The sequence below is a fragment of the Panulirus ornatus genome, chromosome 14, assembly GCF_036320965.1.
Source record: "Panulirus ornatus isolate Po-2019 chromosome 14, ASM3632096v1, whole genome shotgun sequence".
Taxonomy (NCBI): Eukaryota; Metazoa; Arthropoda; class Malacostraca; order Decapoda; family Palinuridae; genus Panulirus; species Panulirus ornatus.
This window is the reverse complement of record NC_092237.1, coordinates 51,021,561-51,045,738: the sequence shown is the minus strand read 5'-3', so window position 1 is coordinate 51,045,738 and position 24,178 is coordinate 51,021,561. Positions and strand designations below refer to the sequence as shown.

Genomic DNA, 24,178 nt, shown 5'->3' with positions numbered 1-24,178 from the left:
GTCTATTTTTTCTAACATTTTTTTGCTTAATTTCTTTCTATAATCTCTTGCTGCTTTATCTTGGTATCTTGATAAGCTGTTCATTGATGACTGCTATATTGATGTAGAAACATGAACATTGGGATCAAGGCTCCCTTTTATTCATTCCGTTCCAATAGTGGACTGCATTATGGCCTTTTACCTCTCCATACATCTTAATTTCATTCTCTTATTTCTGTTACCATCTGTGTTGCCCTCTATTAGATCTTGATTTTTGGGCAAGATGATCAAAGTATTAGGGAGTCTGCATTCTTGACAGTTCTCCAGATGTAACGTTCTGGCAACAAGTTGGATATTGTGTCAAGCCACAAGTTCCTTTCATACATATAGATGCCTACCTTTTTCCTTCCACTTGCATAAGGTCATATTGTAATTGAAGAGTCATCTTCGGTGAGGATATAGCATTGTAACTTGGCATGAATACTGTCTTGTCAGATGAGGAGTCCATCATTTCCCTGTTGCTGTTTGTAGTGTAGCCTTGGAGCTGTGAAATGGTTCTTTAGATGAAAAGTCACTGTGAGCAAGATAATATCAGTGTCTGTTGACAAAAGGGAGAACAGTCTCATTGAAAAACTTCTCACTACAAAGGGAGTCCATCACTAGCACAGACTTGAAGATGCAGGATCACCTTCAGAGAAATGGGTCATGGGGTGTTTATAAGATGATAGATGCCAATCATTGGTGGTGTTTCTACCACAGGCTCTTCCCATGGTTGAGGAAAACTGTAAAGAACTAAAATACCAGTATTAGGAATTAGTATATATTAGATGTTTTATCTGTGTCTGACATACTATGTCCTAGATGTAATATAGAAATACAAATCATCCCCTTTTTGTATAGGCTATTACACCTCTTGGTAGTTGTTTATAAGTATTAAAGATGAGATCCATGACAGTTTCTTTTGGCCAGCAAAGCAGGATGATAATTGTAAATTGCAACCAGCCATGATTAGGATACTCATAAAGGCACATTCTTTGATCGTTATCATTGGTATAGTAAGAGATTCACATCATCTCTTGGGAAATTTAAATTTGTCTCAGAATTAAGCTTGCTCATTGGGCTATCAGACAAAAGTAGCGCTTATCTTTTTTTTTTGGTCACATATACCTATTAATCATATGATTTCTTTACCTCTTTCCAGTTGCCAATGACTTTTGTGTGCTTAAACATCCTTTTCTATTCAAGGCCGAGAAATTCGACCAAACAATGGATTTCTTCAGCAGCTGGCCGATTTAGACTTAAACCTCTTTAGAATAAGACTAGAAAAACTAAGAAATGAGTCATCATCAGAATCTGAATCAGATGAGGATACCCAGAGTGATTCATCAGAGAGTGATTCTGAGGATGAAAGTGAAGAACTGACTGACACAAGGAATTAATGGAACAATAATCAAGCCATGTGGAAAGAAGAGGCTGCAATGAAATTATCAATGGCTATGAAAAATTATAGAGGTGTTAGAAAGAACTGTACAGCAATGTGATATAAAGATGTGGACTTGCTAAGGTCCTGAAGTAAGCTAACCCATTTTACTGAGGATTGACACTGAGAAATAGGGAGACAACACAAGAGGATGTTAAATTTACATAGCTTTTTCTGGGAGAAGAGGCCTGGAAATGTGCCTGTTCCTGTATGTTGTTTGATTACCTGTTCTTGATAACCTACTTTTGTCTTTGGGAAAAAAAATTAATATTTCTGGTGCTGCTGGTTTAAACATCATACCAGTATTTGCCGGATAGTTTCTCAAATTTCTGATGCTTGTTGGAATTACCTCACCCGCAGTTTTATGCCTTGTGACCCCTAATTGCATGAAGCTTAATCGTTTCAGGATTTATGTTTTTCAGATCATCAAATTCATCTTTCATGCAATATTGTTGGAATTGCTTCAACAGCAATTAGTATGTTTCATATCTTAATTATTCTGTTATAGGAATATATTCCATCCATCATACCTGTCCTTTTTTGTTTCTTGTGGACTCTTGGCTCCTTAAAGCCTAATCATTTCATGATTCGTTTAGCAGTTTAGATTGTCAGAGCCATCTTGAAATCTGAAAATGATGTGCACCTCTCCCTTGATCTTCTTTACTCCTGAGTGAGTAGATCCAGTTTCTGTATATGACTGCTTAACTGTACATGTAGAGAAGGAGTTTACACTTAAAGGGCTCTACCTTTCACTTTGCACTTTAGTCTTACATGCTTTTAAATTTTCCACTACTGTCCACATTTAATTTACTTATGTTTCCACATGTCTCTTTTGTGACAGAAATTTGTGTTCAGTTTCAATTTGTGACAGAACTAAATAAGTTTTTCCCATAAGGACTTTAAAGCTGGTTAACGTGTACACACGAGGAAATTAAAACGAGTTAACATGCACACTCAACAAATAGATAATTTTTGTTGATGGGTCGGATGGATTTCAAAATGGACACTACTTCTTGTTTTCTCAGTATGATGTAAGCCTAAATGCGAGACCCATATCTTAATGATTATGGTTGCTGCTTTTATAGTAATTACTCTCAAATTAAAAAGTAAGATGCATTATAACAGAAACAGAATACTCTACATTGTATACTTTCTTTTTCACACATTGATATATATATATATATATATATATATATATATATATATATATATATATATATATATATATATATATATATATATATATTTTTTTTTTTTTTTTTTTGCTTTGTCGCTGTCTCCCACGTTTGCGAGGTAGCGCAAGGAAACAGACGAAAGAAATGGCCCAACCCACCCCCATACACATGTATATACATACGTCCACACACGCAAATATACATACCTACACAGCTTTCCATGGTTTACCCCAGACGCTTCACATGCCGTAATTCAATCCACTGACAGCACGTCAACCCCGGTATACCGCATCGCTCCAATTCACTCTATTCCTTGCCCTCCTTTCACCCTCCTGCATGTTCAGGCCCCGATCACACAAAATCTTTTTCACTCCATCTTTCCACCTCCAATTTGGTCTCCCTCTTCTCCTCGTTCCCTCCACCTCCGACACATATATCCTCTTGGTCAATCTTTCCTCACTCATTCTCTCCATGTGCCCAAACCATTTCAAAACACCCTCTTCTGCTCTCTCAACCACGCTCTTTTTATTTCCACACATCTCTCTTACCCTTACGTTACTCACTCGATCAAACCACCTCACACCACACATTGTCCTCAAACATCTCATTTCCAGCACATCCATCCTCCTGCGCACAACTCTATCCATAGCCCACGCCTCGCAATCATACAACATTGTTGGAACCACTATTCCTTCAAACATACCCATTTTTGCTTTCCGAGATAATGTTCTCAACTTCCACACATTCTTCAAGGCTCCCAGGATTTTTGCCCCCTCCCCCACCCTATGATCCACTTCCGCTTCCATGGTTCCATCCGCTGCCAGATCCACTCCCAGATATCTAAAACACTTTACTTCCTCCAGTTTTTCTCCATTCAAACTTACCTCCCAGTTGACTTGACCCTCAACCCTACTGTACCTAATTACCTTGCTCTTATTCACATTTACTCTTAACTTTCTTCTTTCACACACTTTACCAAACTCAGTCACCAGCTTCTGCAGTTTCTCACATGAATCAGCCACCAGCGCTGTATCATCAGCGAACTACAACTGACTATATATATCTTTTTCTTTCATACTATTTGCCATTTCCCGCATTAGCGAGGTAGCGTTAATAACAGAGGACTGGGCCTTTGAGGGAATATCCTCACCTTGCCCCCCTTCTCTGTTCCTTCTTTTGGAAAATTGAAAAAAAACGAGAGGGGAGGATTTCCAGCCACCCGCTCCCTCCCCTTTTAGTCGCCTTCTGCGACACGCAGGGAATACGTGGGAAGTATTCTTTCTCCCCGATCCCCTATATATATATATATATATATATATATATATATATATATATATGAGGAAAGCAGGGCTACCAATGTGAGGCAAAACTGTAGAGTATTTGTCAGAATCCTTCGTCTGCTCTGTCATATTGTCTAACACATAAAGGATGCACTTCTTCATGTTTCGAAATTTATGTAATTGGGAGAAAGCAGAGAACAAAAGTCAATATTATTTATTTATATTGGAAAAAAGTAAGATATCAAGTCCTACAAGACTTAGGATTAGGACCACAGTTATTTCTGATGTACATAAATGACCTGCAAGGAGGAACTGAATCATACCTGATTGCATGTTTAGGTATGAGAGGAAGAAAACTGTTGAGAATGCAGCATCCTGCAACAAGACCAGAATAGTTTACAATACCTGTTGAATTGATGCAAATGGGGAAAAGGAGAAAACTGACCAGACTTAACATATGTAGAATCAGCCTGCAAAAGGGACCTTTGGATTGGATATAGTGCCTAATTAGTTCTCAGAAAATCACACCACAAGGGTTGCTGCAGAGGCAAGTGATATCATAATGATATCGTGATTATTGTTAGAATTGGCATAGTCATGGATACCAAAATACTCAAAAAAATTTACATCATTTTAACTCATTTTGTAATGTATAACTTCATGATAATAGATAAGTATGAGCAAAGTTAGTAAGCTAAGTTACTTCTGATGTATTTCATAAATGCATCTTGCGTTTGGAGATATAGATCATGACTTAGAGGAGATTTAAGATTTAAGACATGAATTCAAAGTTGATGTAGAGCAGCTTGGTGAGTAGTTTTGGTAATAGAGTTTTCAGGCTGTATATAAGTAAAAAATTTTCCCTATTAGTTTTTTCTTTTTGATATATCATTAGTGTTCTATCTCTTTTTAATGTATGCTAAGAGTCAGATGAAGCAAAAAGCAAAAGTTGATATAAAGTTTTCAGGCTGTATATAAGTAAAAAATTTTTCCTATAGTTTTTCTTTTTGATATATCATTAGTGTTCTATCTCTTTTTAATGTATGCTGAGAGTCAGATGAAGCAAAAAGCAAAAGTTGATTTTTAATAAAAAGGATAAATGTTTATGCATGGAAGAGCCACCCAAATAATGTAATTATCCCATTGATTTCATGATCATATACAAAATATTGCTGTCAGGCAAGAAAAACAAAAATGTCAGCATAGTATATCACCTCTGTGGTTAAAGCAAAGCTGTTGCATTTCGTCATCTCTTCATTCAAATCTGATGGCTCACCGTTTTATCTCTATCTCTCTTCTTTCCAGTTTTTTCTTTTTCACTTTTATTGTTTTATCACATTAGGTCAGGTTTAGTTATGTTAGAGCCAACAGTCAGATCTGTTGTGCAGTGCTTCAACCATCATGCTTTTACTCCCTTTGCATACAGACGTATCTTCTAAAAATTATATCATGATTAATTCACTTGCAGTTATGATAATTGTCACAGTGAATTAATTAGGTGTGATTGATGAGGAACATAACATCATGAGTTGAAAACAGTGATAGGTAAATGAATGTATCAGGAGTGCTACAAAAGAAAAATGATAGGTAAATAAACTTGATTGTGCATTTGGTAAAACCATGTCATCAAGGGTTTCAGATGGATTTTATCATCCTACAAGACTTGTATTTCATTTTTATGTATAATGCATCATGGATTAGCTCTCAGAGGAATCACTGCCACTTTAATTAGCCGTATCTCTATTTCATCACTGTTATGTTCCACTCTGTTTTATGAGGGATCTTTATTCATAGTAATTACTATTACTGTCCTTTTTTCTCACTTTTGTTTTCTAGAAGGATAAATATGCATCAGAACACCCATATGTAGAATTTTGGTTGATACTATTTCTAGTTGCATTAAGGTAATTGTTTACTTTCTCTGCACCTCTGAATTACTTGATATATCAACTCTTCTTATAAAAGGTAAGTTGTTGCAATTATTGAGAATTCTTCAAATATCTGTGCTGGTGTGCAAAAGAGGTATCTGAAGATATACTTGAGAATTTAACTGAATCCAGCTGAATCATTGGGGAGAGCTCTTACACGATAGCATGTTTACATTCAGTAATGTTTTGGGGTGATGAGTCAATTTTCTTTTTTGAAATTCCTTGTTAGTGTTTCCTTTTGTTGATAAGGTATGAGATTTATGATTATCATTTTATGAGTTTGGATGATATTAGAAAGTATACCTAATTTTGTAAAGATTAAAATTGTAAGTGATGCTTACAAACTTTAAGGAATTTGAATAATTTGTATAAAGATGGGTCTCCAGTGTCCAGACTGCATGATCAGTATTTTCAAATTATCAGCCATCTCTGGTTTATGTTGAAGTAACCTAGAGTTAGGGGATAGATCCCCTGGCTCAGGCTTAGGCTGGCTAGTTTGTTTGACTGTTTTAAGCCACCTTTTTTCTCTCACCCAACCCCCAAACCCCTTTTTCTTCAAATATATCTACCAAATGAAAGAAGAATAGTTACAATCATTGAAAATCCTGTTTCATTACTCGAAAATTCATGAAATTTAACGACCTATTAAACATATTTTCACACATCAGGATTGCTATTTGTTAGAATGTTGATGATTGCAACATCTTTTCCTCCACATGTTGTCACTTAATTGATCAATAAGGTGGGACAAGGAAAGTATGCAGTTACCTGCATTAGTTTTCTACTTGTTTATTTTAGTATACTTTATTGTAAACTGCCCCTTAAGTGAGTGGATATAGTAAGACTGATTTTATGTGTTATGTAGAACTCGGTAGAACTTGCTTTGCACTTTGTTATGGGTGTCCCCATTCATAGTTGTAAGATATGATAATTAGATACCATACTGTTGAGTATTGGTTTGCTCTATAATACATCAGGACATTTCATGTAAAGGCTGTGTAAGAATATATTAGGTGCAGTTTATATTTGATGAATTAAAAGGATGTGAGCAAAGATGCTGTTCTTTGTGTGTTCCTGATGCTATCTGGCTATGCTGGAAATGATGAACAAGTATAAAAAAAAAGAAGTGGTTTGAAACACGGAACCACCTTGATGTGACTAGATGTATTTGTCTGCTGTGCAGATAGTTTTGTACTTATCCAATAAATTTTGATTTACTGGGTTGTTTGAGTGAATCCATTTTGATAAAGAAATTCATGCTACATCCATAAACAGCTGGGAGATTACTTAGCCAAGGGATGTGCACTCTGTGTGGTTTATTCAAGCAGAATGTGATGAATATTTGTAGTCTGTCTAGTGTAATATGGCCTTGTCAATGTAAATAGTGTGTAGCATATCCAATGTTGATTATGGAACATTTGTTCATAGGGAGTGTCTTTTTTATTACAATACCAGACCATCATATGAATATATTTTGCTGAGGCATAGTTTATGGTGAAACAGATGAATTTTTTGTTGGGTTGCTAAGGGATTATTTTTCTGACCAAATCTTGTGCCAATTAGTGTTTATATGGTATTTACTTTGTGTGTTGCTTTTGCGTAAGTGTTTTTGGTGTGGGGAATGAAAGTTCATGTGTATTGTATGTAATGCCTAAAATGGTTGATGTTTTGTTCAGCAGGACTGATTCTCCATTCAAGGAGACTAGAGGTGTGAGTTGGATTCATGTCTATCGGGTTGAAAAAGTCAATGTCCTAATCTCTTCCCATGGTACCTGTCTCAACCCAAATGCTCTGTGTATTGGTACAGCCCTTTGCCTTGATACCCCTGTTTACTCTGAATATCAGTCTGTCTGTGGGAGAGAAGTGGCTGTCTAGTTTGGTCAACATGAAATAAGTTGCAAGAGTTTTGTTTGGCAGCACACCAGGCACAGTGATATTAAGAGCATCATCTTTAGAAGTCTTACCATGTCCAACTACCCTGCAGAGAGAGAACACCAACTCTTCAGTCCCAGTGGAAACAGCAAGTGGCCAGATGGCATAAAATCATTTGCTTGGAAAAGATATAGGCTGCTATTATGGAACAAACCTATTCCTCTACTCTGGCAGACGTCAATCTGGAGAGAACCTTAGTAAATCAGACTTCATGGAACAGCATAAGAGAACAATAAAAAAGTGGCCTGGATCCACAATACCGCTTCATTCCTACTAGTTCAGAGATGCTAGGACCCTGAGGGAAGAAGGCTCATAACTGGTTGATATGAGTAACTAAAGAAGAGAGAGCAGCTGGTTTTCTATTTAAGCACCCCAACATAGCTGAAAAAATTGTAGGGCCTGGTTATGGATAAGGGGTTCTAGATTTTTGCATTATACATGAGAGCTAGAGGGTGCATGGGTGTAAAAGAGGCCATTCTTTGACTATTCTTGACAATGCCTTGCTGTTGCAGGGAAACACCAAACCAAGGGAGAAAGAATACTTCCACGTATTCCCTGTGTGTCACAGGTGACTAAAGGAGTGGGGGTGGGGGCTGGAAATCCTCCCCTCCAGTTTTTACTTTTCCAAAAGAAGGAACAGAGAAGGGGGCCAAGTGAGGATTTTTCTTCTAAGGCTCATTCCTCTGTTCTCGTTTGAAGAAATAGTAGTTCCAACAAAGTTATATGGTTGCGAGGCATGGGCTATAGATAGGATTGTATGGAACAGGGTGGATGTGTTGGATATGAAATGTTTGAGGACAGTATGCAGTGTTAGGTGGTTTGATTAAGTAATGAAAGGGTAAGAGAGATGTGTGGAAATAAAGAGTATGGTTGAGAGAGCAGAAGAGGGGGTGTTGAAATGGTTTGGAAATATGGAGAGAATGAGTGAGGAAAGATTGACAAAGAGGATATATGTATCAGAGGTGGAGGGAACAAGAAGCGGGAGACCAAATTGGAGGTGGAAGGATGGAGTGAAAAAGATTTTGAGTAATCAGGGCCTGAGCATACAGGAGGGTGAGAGGTGTGCAAGGAATAGAGTGAATTGGAATGATGTGGTATACCAGGATCAATGTGCTGTCAATGGACAGAACCATGTCATGTGAAAAACCTTCAAACATACCCAGTTTTGTTCTCTGAGATAACGTTCTCTCCTTCCACACATTCTTCATTGTTCCTAGAACCTTTACATTAGGGCTGCTTTCCAGCTCCAAGGATGTGCTATCAGTAGCAGGGAAATGATGGACTCCTTTGAAGTGAAAAATTCTGTGATGAGACTTTACTTACAGCCTTGCTAAAGGGAACTTTTCATTCGCAGTGTAACCTCATGTAGGCAATCTTGTGTGTATTGATTAGTCAACCACTCTCACTCTGTACATCACATGACATTCATGCCCCAGTCTACAAACATCATCTCAAAAGCCATAAACAAACTAAATAGCCTTAGAACTCTTCCTGTTACTAAATTTTGAATTGAAAAAGAATCCCTTAGTCTGCTCTATGATCAGTTCATCTGCTCAGCCTAAACAATGCTTCATGGCATTGTCATCTGCTGTCAAAAGCAGGTATGATAAAGCTGCAAACCACATGAAATAGCACCCAGAACAATCACAAACATTCAACAGTTGTATGAGACAAAAATCCCTCCAATACAATCCCACCTCAATGCACTTGGCATTCAGCTGTTTGCAACTTTAGCACTAGCTTCTTTGCATCCAAACCACTTCACAAGTATCAAGCATCCCCCAAGTATGAATATAAGCTGACCCCTCCTTTACTTTTCATTAACTTATACTAACCTGTCCCTTTTCCCCAAGGTAAATACAGCTATGACAAAACATATGTACATTAAAATGATCCAGAACGTATTAAACAGCTGCCTTCCCAACATAATCTGAAACACCACCTCACCAGACATACACCCATCTGAAACTAAGCTTCCCAGGACACATAGGAGTTGTACTCTCATCTGCATTCTGTACACCACCCATCCCTCCAATAGTAAAAAGACTGTTTCATTACATCACAAGACCCATCATGCCCAAGATGCATCTTCTACCGTGAAGAGACAGAACTCTTACTAATTAATTACTCTTAACCTCACAGAGACAAATACATGTCACCTGTGATACTGCCTGGTGGACATGGCCGACTTCATAACAGCAGGAAGGTAAGGTAAGTCATAAATATACACTTAGAGTATCATGTAGAGAATCTAGGATGAATGAAAAACAATAAGAATATATATATGATAATATATCTATTAATATCAGAACAACTTTATCATCAGAATCAGTGGATTGAAATATTACAATTTGTAAGTTTCAGTAGCTTTGCTTGTGAAAGGAAATAATTATGAGGCCATGAATTCACCTTATGGATCTAGAATGATAGCGAGCGGATCAAACCAAAATGAGGTGATGTGTTTTCACACATGGAAAAACAGGTTCAATACTCAAGAGAATCATGGAGATCCACTCTTGTGACCACCTGATTTATCGAACCAAGAAAAGAGTTATCCAGAACACAATATTGAATATGATTATTATACCTGGTAGAATTATATATCTATATAAAGTAATGAACTTTGGGTGTGATGATTGAGTGGTCTCAGGGGTGATAATAACTGCCCCACCAGCTGGCCTTACCAACAAGGGCTTATTCCTAGTTGTGAAGTCAGGAGGTGGCTCCTCCTCAATGAAGATATGTACAAGAATATTGATGAAGAGGATAGAGGTAACGAAGAAGAACCAGATATCTATAAGCTTGATGTCCAGAGTGAATGGTATGGAACTCATCAAACAGAAGCGTAGCATGTACAGCACCAGCAGTGTGACCAGTGACATGACTTCACGCGCAACAAAGGCCTCCCACTTGACAAACAATGTAGCCCAACTCACTCCAAGCAGGAACAAGGAAGGAATGAACATGGACAATACCATGCCACTCCCATGACTATGTAGTTCATATTCAACACTCAGGTGATGTTCTCCTGAGTCTGTTGCATATTTCACATTCATCACTGAAAAGAGAGCTAACTCTTGGGGCCCAGTAAATGCCACCTCCTTCCTGTCTACATCAAACTGGACGAAGTCTTCATAAATAGATGGCAGACAAAGGTTGAGATTACAGACATGTATATCAAAAGGATAAGCACTGAAGTCGAATGGGCAGGTGAAGCTGGCAATGTAGTCTCTTGTTAGGGTCAGCTCATTATCAGCTCCTGGATACACCAGATCTTGGAAGGGATGAGAACATTGTTAATGCACTAATCGCTTTTATTGTGTCTTAGACTTTGTAAAGTACTGTCCTGTAGATGCACACATACCCACATAAATCTATGAAGTTGTATGAGTAGAAAATGTTCTAATGAAGGGATCCCACAAGTGTAATACTACCCTCCAATACAGTACAAATAGGTAATTACAAACACACACACACACGCACAAACAGGCCTCCATAATGTTAATGATACTGAACGTGGTTTATTACAGGCCTTCGTACAGTCAAGCCCACATTGATTTAGAATGAGCATGGAAGTCGGCCCACAGCCAATCCTTGCTGTTCATCCTCCCTTTGGGGCTGGTCAATAAGTGGGTCTTGGATTAGGCAGACAGACTTGAGGAGGTATATACACATAAAGAAGTAAAGACATGTTACATGTATACAAGGTTAAGAGATGGGGGCAACACGAGTTATAAAACTCACTCCTCGCAGCACACAGGAATCACAAACACACACACACACACACATATATAAATGAAGAAAAAAAAAATGAAAAAATGTTCAGGGTGGTACATGAACCGGTAAAATTCATTTATCAGAGACAGTGACATACTTTTGACTGAGGATTTCAATTTTAAAGAAATAAACTTGGGGAAATTTGGTTTTTCATGGATACATAAGTTTTTGAAGAGCAAACAGGAAAATTTTGTTTCATCATGACACTGAGCACGCTAAAATCATGGGAGCTGATACAAACCATTAGCACTACACCTTATTTACACAATATCATGGACATATGAAGCATAAGAGACACCACATCAGTCAGAAGTGATGATGTAATGTTTCAGTTTGACTGTCTGGATCTAGTTGTCCGAAAGGAGGAAAGTATAATACATAAAGTCAAAGATGTGAGTTAATGTAAGACCTGCGAAGATAAACAAGCATACAGATCATGAAAAAAAATAGTTGAGCCTATAAGATATAGGTCACGAGAGGAACCAGGAAGAGGGAAATAAGGTCATCGAGACGGCAAAAGAAAGGGACACTGGAGATACTATAAAAAGGGACACCTACAGTAGTACTGAAACAAGAAATTCAAGTAGTAGGTAGAATCATGAACATAAAACATAGGTTAAAAGATATATATCTTATATCTCAAGTTTGCATGAAGGAAGTCAACCCAGATATCATAGGAAAGATAACTGAAGAGTTAAGTAAGTGTATTCATATGCAGATATTTTTTCCAAATGATATTTCTAAGAGTGAAAGGAGAAAATGTGATATCCTCTTACAAAGAAAAATCTTAAATCTACATTACATGATGGATCTTTCGTACGGTACATAACGGAGAAAACTACGATTGACAAGTTTCCCCTCCTTGTACAAGTTTACAGTCCCCCTAAAAACAAAAACAAAGAAATTAAAAAAATCCTGAAGGTGTTTTTAAGAACACTTAAGGTATAATGAAGTTCAAGGGGTGCCCAAACCTGCCTTGGACTGTCATAGTAAAGTCCTCTAGATGGGAATTTTAAGTGCAGGTAAATTGTTTGGGTGCGTTAGGACCTGCATGGGGATATGGGACTTGGTTTAATTTCTCGGAATCTGTTCTGAAGAACTTCCTGAAACAACTTGCTATGGAATACAACAGGATCATTGACGCAAAAATGACGTCATTATCGTGACGTGAATAAAAGCAGATCTTTAGATATGCAGCGACCATAGAGTTCATGATATGAGATTACTTTAGCTGAGCTGAATCCAGACAAAAGAAAATATGGAGGAAAATATAAGAATATGAACAATTCCAAGAGCATGAATTGGGATACTTAATGCAAAGGCTTGAGCTTGAGCCTCAAAGCTGCTCCAAAAGATTCTAAAAGATCAACGATAAGAAATTCGGTAGATGAGCATCAGCGGTGAGATGTGGATGTGGCACGGTAAAGGTTGAGCATTATCGTTCGGCAAAATATGTCAGCTGACCAAAGAAAAAAATTTACAAAGTAGAGATGAATGGTATGAAGGGTAGCTTTTGAATAGTAAAGGGCAATAAATGGGTACACTCGACGGAATATTCGAGACAGGAGAGTAAACGAGGAAATACTAACCCATTTTCACGTTGTTGAAATCCGGAAGCTTTGGATTTTGAGCTGTGGCGATTCGCACAGACTCCTGAAGCAGCTGCATCTGGCCTCCTTTAAGGTTGGTCAACCGGTACTGAGGAATCCAGATCTTCCTGATATCCTCATCAGACAATACAGCTCCTTTGTTCGTGCTTTCTAGGTGACTGAAACTCAGCCTATCGTCCAGCCAAGTGAGCCTCACCCGGAACTCGATCGTGACTGCCATTTCTGCATCATCCACAGCCATGATGCGACTCAGCGTGATGTTGGGCGTAACGACAAGGGAGACACCAGCATGGACCGGCGGCGTCAGGTGACGCCTGTATCCCCCACGTAAATTGACGATGTCACAGTCGTCTTCGTCGCTGCCATCACTACATTCGTATCTCATATTGCAGCGGTGACGGTGGGCGATGCACTGGCCGGAGCGACACATGAAGTGACTAGTGGTGCAAGGGGAGAGACTGAGGTTCAGGTTGGCTCCTGGGTGTGACCCACATAATAAGTGTCTTACCGTCCAAATTTTCTGACCCAGGGGATATTCCTCTAAGTCTGAAGGAGACATTGAAGCTAAAGTAGTATTGACAGTGTTCCGTAGTAGCCACTGTGCATTGTTTTTGTCCCACATGATGAGAAGGTTGTAGAACCCCCGAAACAAGGGCCTCCCATCTACATAGCCACCGACACGGAACCGAGTCTCGTGCTCCTCCTCAAAACACAAACCGCGTAAACGTAAGAACTCGGATGGTTTGATTTCACATGAGCTACACTTCTTCAGGTTACATTTAGCATCGCTCCAAGCTCCATCAGGAAACATTGCAGCGCAGTTCTCTACAGAACCTCCATATGGATATGGAAGTACAAAATTTTGATACTCAACCGGTTTCTTGGTGTTCACGTCTACCCAAACACCTTCCTCGTCTTGGTCTGTGACACCCAACCACAGTTTCCACGGGGTGCTGCTGCAAGTCTCCATGAACGGCAAGAGGATCTTCCTCAAGAGGTTGTTGTCCTCGTTAGAAGTAGGAACAGCCATGGGAGCGTTGAGTAGCTGACACTGAGCCTGCGAGGCTGACACACTGCGTTTCTCTGGCAGCAACAGGTAATTAGGCCAAGACCTGGAAGAGGAAAGATGCGTCACTAATATGTTCCTGAGGGTTAAAGACTATACTGCAGAATGACTGCTTCCGTCATGCACTTAAGTTGACAGATTCAACTTCAATTTTGATCTCTTAGTTAACCCTACTTTCACTTTAATAGCAATCTTACGTACCACCCCCTTGCATACGGACCCCACATTACCCATTAAGTTACAAATGATATCCATAACATCAATAGTGAATAACTATGCTATCATTTTTAACTATATTTTTTTTAACAATTCCTCCAATGAATGGGTGAAAACTAAATCTAATGATGAATGTCTTCACGACATTCTTGCATAACAATGATCATCTTATCAAAGTCCTCTCAGCTCCTCATGCCCACGCTTGATAGAAACATAATTACCGACAAAGGTCCTCCAGAAGCAGTGTATCTACAGGAACATCTCCGGCCAACTGAACATTGTGGGTGTCGAAGCTGAAGACGTTGCCCCTAATGTTGGAGCGACATGCGGCCATGTCCTCCACCTCTGAGACCGAAAGCTCCCGGTCCCAGAAGCTCATCTGCGCCACATCCCCTAAGAGGACCTGGTGGGCGACGCAGCCAGTGAGTGTAACCTCGAGTTGAACTAGAGGTAGTCTTTATGCATTAACAAACACGTCGGTTCAACTTAAGCATGTCATTCCGTAGTAGCAGCATTCTGTAATGATCTTTGGTAGAAAACCAGGACACCGTACCTAGGATGGCGAAACCTTTTCCATCCCTTGTTTTACGGTACGATAGTTTCTCCCCTTTAAGAAGCCTCTGGCGTATAATCTAGAGCAGATACCTGCAAGTTTTATCAAAACAGCATATAACAAGTGTGACTGACTTTGTAATATATGACCGGAAGGTTCATTTTCCAGAACAGTGGCACTTTGGATACATATTTATGTGTTTATAGAATTACTCTTTACAAGATGACAAACGCAACAGCTCCAATATCTATTTCAGAGCCAGGTGGATACTCCTTGATGGTAGGTACAACTGGGACAATGGTTGGATCCCTGAGGCAGTGATACTGGGACAATGTTGGGATCCCTGAGGCAGTGATATTGGGACAGTGATGGGATTCCTGAGACAGTGGTACAAGGGATAGTGAGGGGCCATCTGGAAGTGAATGTTGCAGGACATATACCACTGGGATGGTATGACTATGGCTCTTTTAACTCCAGCTCTGACTAGACTTTAATTTTGCCTGAGTTATTTCTATCTCATGTTTTTATGATAAGACCAATAATCCTCGCTCACAACTTCGCATAACAGTAAAGGAAAAAGGAAAAGAAAGTAGTGCTAACCTGGGAAGCAGCGAAGTCGACCGCCATCGAGTCTTGTTCCTGGCCGATGATGAGTGTTCCGGTGAGCAGGTACTTCGCCTCCGCTGGTGACGACCAGCCATACCTCTGCAGGAACACCAGGATGAGAAAAGTTCCACAACCGATACGAACTTTTAAAGTCTGCTTTACCAGCCACAGAGGAAAACATGGTTAAATCTAGACTGAGGAGAGCACATTTTAATCCAGTTACAGAGAACAGTACAACTTCATACAGTCACACTTCAATTCTCTGGTGACAAGAACATATTCCAGGTTTCCCTGTCACTGTGAAAGGGTACAATTAAGGTTCTCCAGCCATAAGAATAACACATTTTGCGTCCTCAAGCCGCAGGAAAGATCTTTCACTACTCGGATACAATGCCTCTAAGGCCTTCCAGTCACGAGGAACAACGCAGTTCAAAGCCTGCTGTAACGAAGAGTATTTTAGGAAAAACCTGGTCGTTTTCTCAGTAAGGTATAGAAGAACATAGTTTATGGCCTCTAGTCAAAGGGAAAAACAGGATCTAAGGCTTCCAGTCAGAGGGAAGAACATGGCCAAAGGCCTGAAATTACAAGAAAGAACGTGGTCTAAGGACTCCAAGCAGAGGGAATAATACATCCCCACAGGGTTAAGACCTCCCACACACATACATTACGATAAACTAAGACGCAGCCAAGTACCACCGCAACACACTGACTTGTTGAGGAAAGTTCCAGAGCCAGCAGACGGACCCGGGTCTTTATATGGCCAGCAGATGGACCCTGGACCAATGGTCAGTAGCACGAGGACCAGTAAAGTCACTCAGGGTATAACCCAGTTCATGTAATCGAGGGAACAACATGATGTTTGTGTGTGTGTGTGAGGATGGGTGGGTGTGTAGAATTTGTTGTTGGTGTGGAATCAAACGAACTATCATTTTATGATCTTGTTCACACTTAAATGTTGAAGGCGAATACAGTGTACACAGATGTAAGAAACGGTTGCGTGAATATACCTAAGCCACTCGTTATTTCTATTCTTTTTTCGTGATTCCATCTGTAAAAATGAAATTGGCAAAAAATATGCTGAAAAAAAATGCGTTATGTGTTGTTTCGGTAGGGACATAAGCCCAGGCACAGTGGTTTCTCCCGCGTTATTGATCTAAGTTTCCAGAACCCGGGCGGTGACGATAGTCTCCAGCGCTTGTGTTGACCCATAGTGACTCGCAGAACAACAACGACATGCCCGAGCCACCGCTTGTGGGAGGGACTGTTGTGGTAAACAATGCAGTGAACATTTTTTCACGCAGTGGGCGAGGACTGTGGTGGAATTCCTTGTACAGATCGTCAGCTTGTTGATAGATCATCACACAACACGTATATGTACTGATGGGTATGCTGAAACACTCACAGAAGTATATAGTGAAGGGAGACTAATTGTACACTCACACAATATATATATATATATATATATATATATATATATATATATATATATATATATATATATATATATATATATATATATATATATATACTTCTGCGGGTCAGAAGTGTAGTGTGTGTGTACCTCTATGAAAGGAGCGTGCTTGTCGGTGAACAGGAAACGTTCCTTGCCTTGCACCGAGGAAATGGGAAGCCTTCAGATAAGTTAAATCGCTGCTTGCAGTGTTCTAAGGATGGGGTTTGTTAAGGATGTTAACGAAAAAGTATAACTCGTATATGTCTGGGGATTGTGGTTTTTCAGATGGGTGTTTGACTAGTAGGGTAGTGTTTTAAGACTGAGTTGGGAGGATGGTTGTTCAGTGCTCGTTGGGACATTTTGGTGTGGGTATACTTTCCCATTATTGTTCATTTGGGTAGGGTGCGAGTCTACGTTGCTGAAGTGTGAAGCAGGGGTAAGCTTCTTGTTTCTTGTTAGTGGTTGGTAGTTGGTTAGGTAGTGGTTTGGATGGGGTCTAGTGCTGTTGCAAGGAAGTGAATGCCGAGCATATTAAGGTGTTATTGAATTGGGAGGATCAAAGTTTCATCTTGTAGGTTTTGTGTCCGTGGCTGTCTGGCATTTATGGTCGTTCTGGCCGCTTTGTTTAGTGTGGCTTGCGGCTTTGTTGTTTCCTCTTGATGTGGATAACCAAGATGATGAGGTGTCGTTGAGGGTGGAGCGGATGTGTTGTTTGGAGAGGATATTAAGGGATTCTTTCTCTTGTCTGATTCTGGTACCAGTTACTGTTTTTGTGTTAATCATTGTGGCGTTGAGAGTGAATGTCCTGTATGTTGTATGTGATGCTTAGGATTGCTAGTGTGTTGTTGTGTGGGATTGATTAGCCATTCAAGGTGATTGAAGGCTGCCGGTTGGATTTGTGTCTATCTGGGATCAAAAGGGTGATGAAGACTTCTGTGGAGATGCAAACTGTTCTGGGTGTTCTAAACGTGTCATATAGTGTTACACAATTGTTGATGGGTTTCTATGGTGTCAGAGTTCTGTGGTTGTAGTCGTCAGCGTATGAAAGAGCCTTTATGTTGTGGTCTGCAGAAGGTAACGAAAGGTCATGTAAGGAGACTGAATAGGGCTGGAGAGAAAAATATGCTCCTTGGGGAACTGTGTTGCGAGTGAAGCCTTTTGGCGGCCGGCTGTGAAGTTGTCTAGCCACTTATCATTATTTCTGGAGTGTAGCGTCAAGAATCTTTTGTGTAAGGATGTGTTGCGGAAAGCGTCATGCTTTGCAGACGTCTATCGCCACTGTTGTCATGCGGGAGAGACGTTGGTTGTGGCTGGTTGAAGCCGTCTAGGATACGTCGTCTGTGTGTGGTGTAGTAGTGGAGTGACTGGGTCTGAAACCATGTTGTGTGGGTAGATATTCTGTTTGATTCTGTTGTGGATCAGTGTTTCAGAGTTTGGATACTGAAGACAGAAGTGAGCCAGGGCGGTAAGAGGCCGGGGACCTGAGGGGTTTGCAGGGTTTTAGGACTCGTATTAAGTTTCCAAATGTCAGAGGATTGTCTGTGTAGCCAGGAGTGGCTGAAGATATTTGTAAATGCTTGGACTGCATCTGGATCAAAGTATTTCGCATAGAAGGTTGATATGTCAGCATCTGTTGCAAGTGTTCCTGAAAGTTTTGGTTGCGCTGCCTGTGCCGTGGGAGTGAAGGGTGAGTGAGCAATTGTTTCTGGGTTGACTGTCTAGGTTTTTCTTGTCTTTCCTGTTCGGAGGATGTCACTGGAATGGGTCAGAAGTGCTTCATGTGCTGGGTTGATACAGATAGTGTTGATCTTCAACGGGCGCCAGAATTGCCTGCTGTGGGTTTAGTGGTTCGTATTGAGGAAGGATTGCCAGTTAGTCGTAAGCCTTTCAGTATGTTTTGGGATTTTGTTTTTATTATTTGTTCTGTGGTATGGTATTACCTGCGAATGGTAATTTTTGTTTTAATAGTTTTGTGAAATCTGTAACTTCTCGGAGAAGTTATGTGGTTAGAGGACAGTTCATGCAGTGTTTTACCTGTAGTTTCAGTGTCGATATTGGCACAGCTCTGGTAAACACGGCAGCATTAGTCTGTAATCGAACCAGGGAAGAAAAAAAACAAACTCATTGGCGTCTCACAGTGAAATTCTGAGTTGCCTAGTTAGAAAAAACACACGGATTCAAATTGGAATTTGGACGTACCAGTGTCGCTTTAAACTTGCATTCCTGCCTCACCCCAGACTACTTGCCTTTCCCTGCCAGTAAAGCGTGTAAGACCCTGACGTGAGGACGTGGCAGAAGTGGTTCCACGTCTCCGGGAACAGCTCCAGGGGCGAGGTGGTCGTTAGCGTCTGCTCCAGGTTGTTGACAAAGGCCAGCATCTGCGTCGCCATGTTGTCTGCGCGAGTTGGTTTATCAGGCGACACATTTACTTGCAATGAGTAGTTTATGTACATGTGACTTGCTGCTGAGAAACCATGGATTACTTTTGGATTATGTTTGGGTATTTTAAAAGACAAAAGACATCTGTGACTGTAAATGACTTGAAGTAAAATGGCTGTAGATAACTTTTTTTATTTTCTATTTTTAGAAGTTTTAGATTGCGCCAAGTTGCATAACTGACTTAATGGAACGGCAGAACAGGAAATCTTTCTCCAAACGGGAAACTGTTAAAAAGGGACTTACAAAAGAGTAGTGCGTTGGCATCCTTGTGGCTGGTGGCGTACGAGAGATGAATATTGTAGTCAGCGAACCTCTCCAACCTGAGGCATACATAAACACACACACACACACTTAGTATAACGAAATACTGGAAAGCATTTGTATTAAAATCAAAATCCATGATATAATCAGTGAAAAATCGTATTTCATTGGAAATTATAAAGTTAAGATATAGTTATGTAAATCAGATTTTAGATATCATTTTACGTGGTAAAAGGCACTGAATAACTATCAGGTTCTGGTGCTTTGAAAAAAAAACTCACAAAGAAATCGAATCATATACTTTACACGTTTGTCACTTCGTCTCTGTGGAAAGACTGACCGTCTCACAGCGTCTCCTCATGCCTTTGTGAACAGGTTTTCTTAAAATGTCAACTTATGTAGGGTTAGTTGTCTTATAACGTCATCTTGTACCTTCGAGGACAACTTAACGTCGTACATGACCTTGAAGGGGGGGTTTCCATACACAAATCTGACTTTAAAGTATTTCCGGACAGGTTTTAATGTTACACCGTCAGTGCCTTGTACTGTCACCGAGGAAATGTGCGATATTTTTCAGGTTGTAACCCTTAAGAATGTTCTAATTGTCTTCAGATATCATCTTGTATCCTTAGGGATGGATCAAGTGACCCACAGTGACACTCTGAGTTGTATCATTAAGTGGCACTTTATATCTTGGAAAGGTGTTAAGTATCCTACAATATCACGTAATCGATGTTTCGATATCAGTTTCAAAGTGGATAAAAGCAATATATATATATATATATATATATATATATATATATATATATATATATATATATATATATATTTTTTTTTTTTTGCCGTTGTCTCCCGCGTTAGCGAGGTAGCGCAAGGAAACAGATATTCCCTCAGAGGCCCAGTCCTCTGTTCTTAACGCTACCTTGCTAACGCGGGAAATGGCGAATAGTTTGAAAGAAAAAAGAAAAGATATATATATATATATATATATATATATATATATATATATATATATATATATATATATATATATATATATATATATATATACTTCAGCGAGACAGCGTCAGGAACAGTCGAGCAACAAACAGCCTTATCCACTCTCTAGCCATCATTTATAATACAAAGACACGAGAACTTATCATCTACAACTTATTCCCTAACACACTTCACCTTGACTGCTTCACTGTCGAACTCGAACACCATGTCGCCCCTTCATTACCACATCAACTCAATTTATTCTCTCATGCATGCCTCAGGGTCACTTTTACTCTTATCTTTCTGTACTTTTCTTGATATCCCACTCCCTCTCCTCCGTCCACTTCTGACATATACTACATCCTCTTCGGCCGTTTTTTCTTCACTTATCTTCCCCATATGTCTTCAGCACACCTCGGTCAGCTATCTCATTCACATTGCCTTTAGTACCACGATTCTCTCTGATGTACATTGTCATTTCTTACACCATCGACCGGCCTCTATCATACTGTCCTTTCCATCCTCTTCCATTCTTTTTGCATTTATGGTGAAAGACTCTCATCCATACAACACTTCCCTCAAACATATCCAACACACTACTCATTGTACCCAGGACTTTGGCTTCCTTAATGATTCACTGCAACCCTTTGATGCCTATTTCACTCCTAGGTACCTAAAACACCCCATTTAATCTAGGTCCTGGTTTGTTTTCATTATTTTCGTCTAGGTCAGTCAGCATCTCAATATCTCGTTTGCATGTTTACAAAGGAACTTTTAGAACATTTTTTTCCTTACTGTCAAATATTTTCACAGTACCATCATCGTGCAGACCTGATCCTGTAGCAGATGGAGACGTTACTGACGGAGCCCAGGTCGGCGGGGAAGTCGTAACGGATGTAAACCTTGATGGAAGGTTTCGTCCATGCTCCCCGCTGCAGGCTGTATACCTTCACCTTGGACGGCGTCTGCTGACCTTCGCTCCCTGCCGGGTAAGAGGAACTCTTTGTTAGTAAAGTGCCTTAGTCAGCTGATGACTTGCAGTCCTACTGCAGGCGAATACACAGACTGGTACTCAGAGTTTACCTTTAAGTCTTGAAACCCGGGGAATGAACACCAGTTACCGGTAATGTGCATCTATATACGCAAAGTTTATCAGAATCTGTGGATAAGAATAGCTGTATTAAAGCAAGAGAAATACCGTTATCAAACACTGAATGAGTTCTTGAATTAGCTGCAGTGACGAGGAGACTCGAGGATTTTACAGACATTAATGGCTCATTTTGATCTTACATTTCAACGTTAAGTTTCTCTTACATCTTAATAACCTGAAGATGTACGAGATAAAGTTTCTGACTGAAACACGTAAGAGAATTGCCCTTAATATCATTTCATTTGCTAAAGATATTCTTATCAGGAGGAAATAGCGAGAGGGCGAACTATTCTCAATATTCAGGAACATTCTAAGATGATGAGGATATCCAGAGACGGCTTTTGTTGAAGCTTTGTGATTCTCCACGCACTCAAAAGACTTCACGATGATGTGTGCGTGTAAAGACGCTGAAGCACCATGAATTTTTACGGTAACGACGTTGGAAATTTAGATTAAGTTTAGAAATAACAGGCGCCGTGCTGGTCGGCCTCACTCACCCATCTCTCACTATCCAAAGTTTCGAATATATAAGTTTGCCGATGAAGACTCTCATACAAGGATGACATGACAATCGTGGTACAGCGCACCAGTAAACATTTACCTAAGCATTTGCATCCAGTTAACCCGTCATTGTTAGTGAACACCTCAGTATACACAACGAACAAATTTCATCATTGCTTAAAACTTAACGGGCACCAAACACCTACACATGCCACCTACCACCTTTCAGCAGTCTTAGGTATTCACATTCAAGGAACTCCTCACAAGCGCTCCTTTCTTTACAAGTCACTTAACTGATCAATGTCCTTACCTCTGTTGGTCGCTGAAGATATATCCTATCCTAACCTACCCCCACACTGCTACTGAACGTTGTAGATTTTAAGAGTTCATTACTAATAAAGTGATTTGATAGAGCCATACTACTTGGCCTAAATCCTAGGAAGCAATCAGCCAGTGTTTCCTGAATCAATGGCCATCAGTCGAATGGCACTAAGTGGAACACAATATAGTAATCCCGAAAACTATAGGAACCAAACACACGACACAATTATTTTCATGGAAACGAATGATTAGTGAGAAAACTTGAGAAACGTTTAATTCACTGATGAAAAGTATACAATACTGTCACTTTGGAGTTAATGGTATTGTAAAGTTTGGGAATTGATAAGGTGTTCAAATATCTGGAAAGGTTTCATAGGTCACGCGGTGAGCGAGGGAACAGCCTATCACAAACCTTTGTTGTTCAAGGTGTTAACTCGTTGAGTTTCGTCGGATCCACTGACTAAACTTTTTAAAGTTTGCAATACAGTCAGTCAGTGTCACTGAATCCTAGCCTAAGTCAGTCACCCTGTGCTTGTCACACCTTCTTGAGCTCTAGTGGAAACGCAGTTTGTACGGCCGAGGAGTATGAGCTGAAATCCTTAAATGATAATGTAGAGCGCCTTTTTATCAGATTGTCACGTATGAACATTCCTGATCGATAGTCAGGGTTAACTTGCTGAAATCACAACGCAACTCGGGCACGACAAGCAATGTTCAAGTAACGTGACTCGACCTTCTTTTCAGAATCAGGAACCATAACAGGTTTAATCTAATGCAGAACATTTAGAATATATGATTGGAGCCTTTACAATCATCTGACACTACTAAGATCCTTTTTTTCCAGAAATATGTATACTATTATCATGTTTATATCTCTGGTACATTGTGTCTCCATAGTCAATAAATCGGAGAAAGTTGTAACGAAATATCCTGCCCAAAGAGACGAGCATGCTTTGGGAACACTATATCGCGTGAGCCGAGCTCATTCAAAGTGCACGAACCCACTTCAGTATAACTAATGGGAGGGAACTCTACACTCGTGGGGATCACATCTCTTGTACTCACAAATCTGTTATTTAGGTTTTGGAATGTTCCTAGTGTCAGTGGTATCCCCTTCATTACAAACAGCCTGGAAAGGACCTAGTGGACTGTTGTTATTTGAATTTCTTTATGTTCGTCCAATTGGCCAGCTGTTCTTTGTGGTTGCTGCCATCTCTGGGTTTAAGATATGCCGGGCATAACCATTTTCCCTAAAGTATTGGAGAGTTTACAACTATCCGGGTAGCCTTGCAGATGGCTGGATATAACCGTCTACGATGTGGCGGGTACTGTACAAGTGACTGGATAGACTGCAAGTGGCCAAGTAGCCTAAAACTGGCCGGGTTCCGGGTATGGTGTAAAGATACAATAACTCGCCAGGTTGGCTCACGCATCCCTGGTAAAGTAACGTGTCACAATTTCTCCATCCGCTAT

The 24,178-nt window shown here is 39.9% G+C and overlaps 2 protein-coding genes across 3 annotated transcripts in view; one reads left to right on the top strand and one right to left on the bottom strand.

Annotated features, from left to right (window-relative positions):
* The window catches only part of LOC139753406 (dual specificity protein phosphatase 3), a 92,806-nt gene extending 85,746 nt beyond the window's left edge, over window positions 1–7,060 (top strand). For both annotated transcript variants that reach the window (XM_071669870.1, XM_071669869.1), the window contains one exon: window positions 1,225–7,060. In XM_071669870.1, coding sequence (XP_071525971.1) covers window positions 1,225–1,418 — 194 coding nt within the window. In that variant the 3' untranslated portion in view covers window positions 1,419–7,060. The remainder of the gene's footprint in view (window positions 1–1,224) is intronic.
* A 2,989-nt stretch (window positions 7,061–10,049) lies between these two features.
* The window catches only part of LOC139753404 (uncharacterized), an 83,343-nt gene continuing 69,214 nt past the window's right edge, over window positions 10,050–24,178 (bottom strand). Inside the window, exons 3-9 of the mRNA XM_071669866.1 lie at window positions 21,565–21,715; window positions 19,738–19,814; window positions 19,302–19,450; window positions 15,597–15,701; window positions 14,665–14,846; window positions 13,141–14,273; window positions 10,050–11,048 (exon numbers count right to left, since the gene is read on the bottom strand). Coding sequence (XP_071525967.1) covers window positions 10,306–11,048; window positions 13,141–14,273; window positions 14,665–14,846; window positions 15,597–15,701; window positions 19,302–19,450; window positions 19,738–19,814; window positions 21,565–21,715 — 2,540 coding nt within the window. The 3' untranslated portion in view covers window positions 10,050–10,305. The remainder of the gene's footprint in view (window positions 11,049–13,140; window positions 14,274–14,664; window positions 14,847–15,596; window positions 15,702–19,301; window positions 19,451–19,737; window positions 19,815–21,564; window positions 21,716–24,178) is intronic.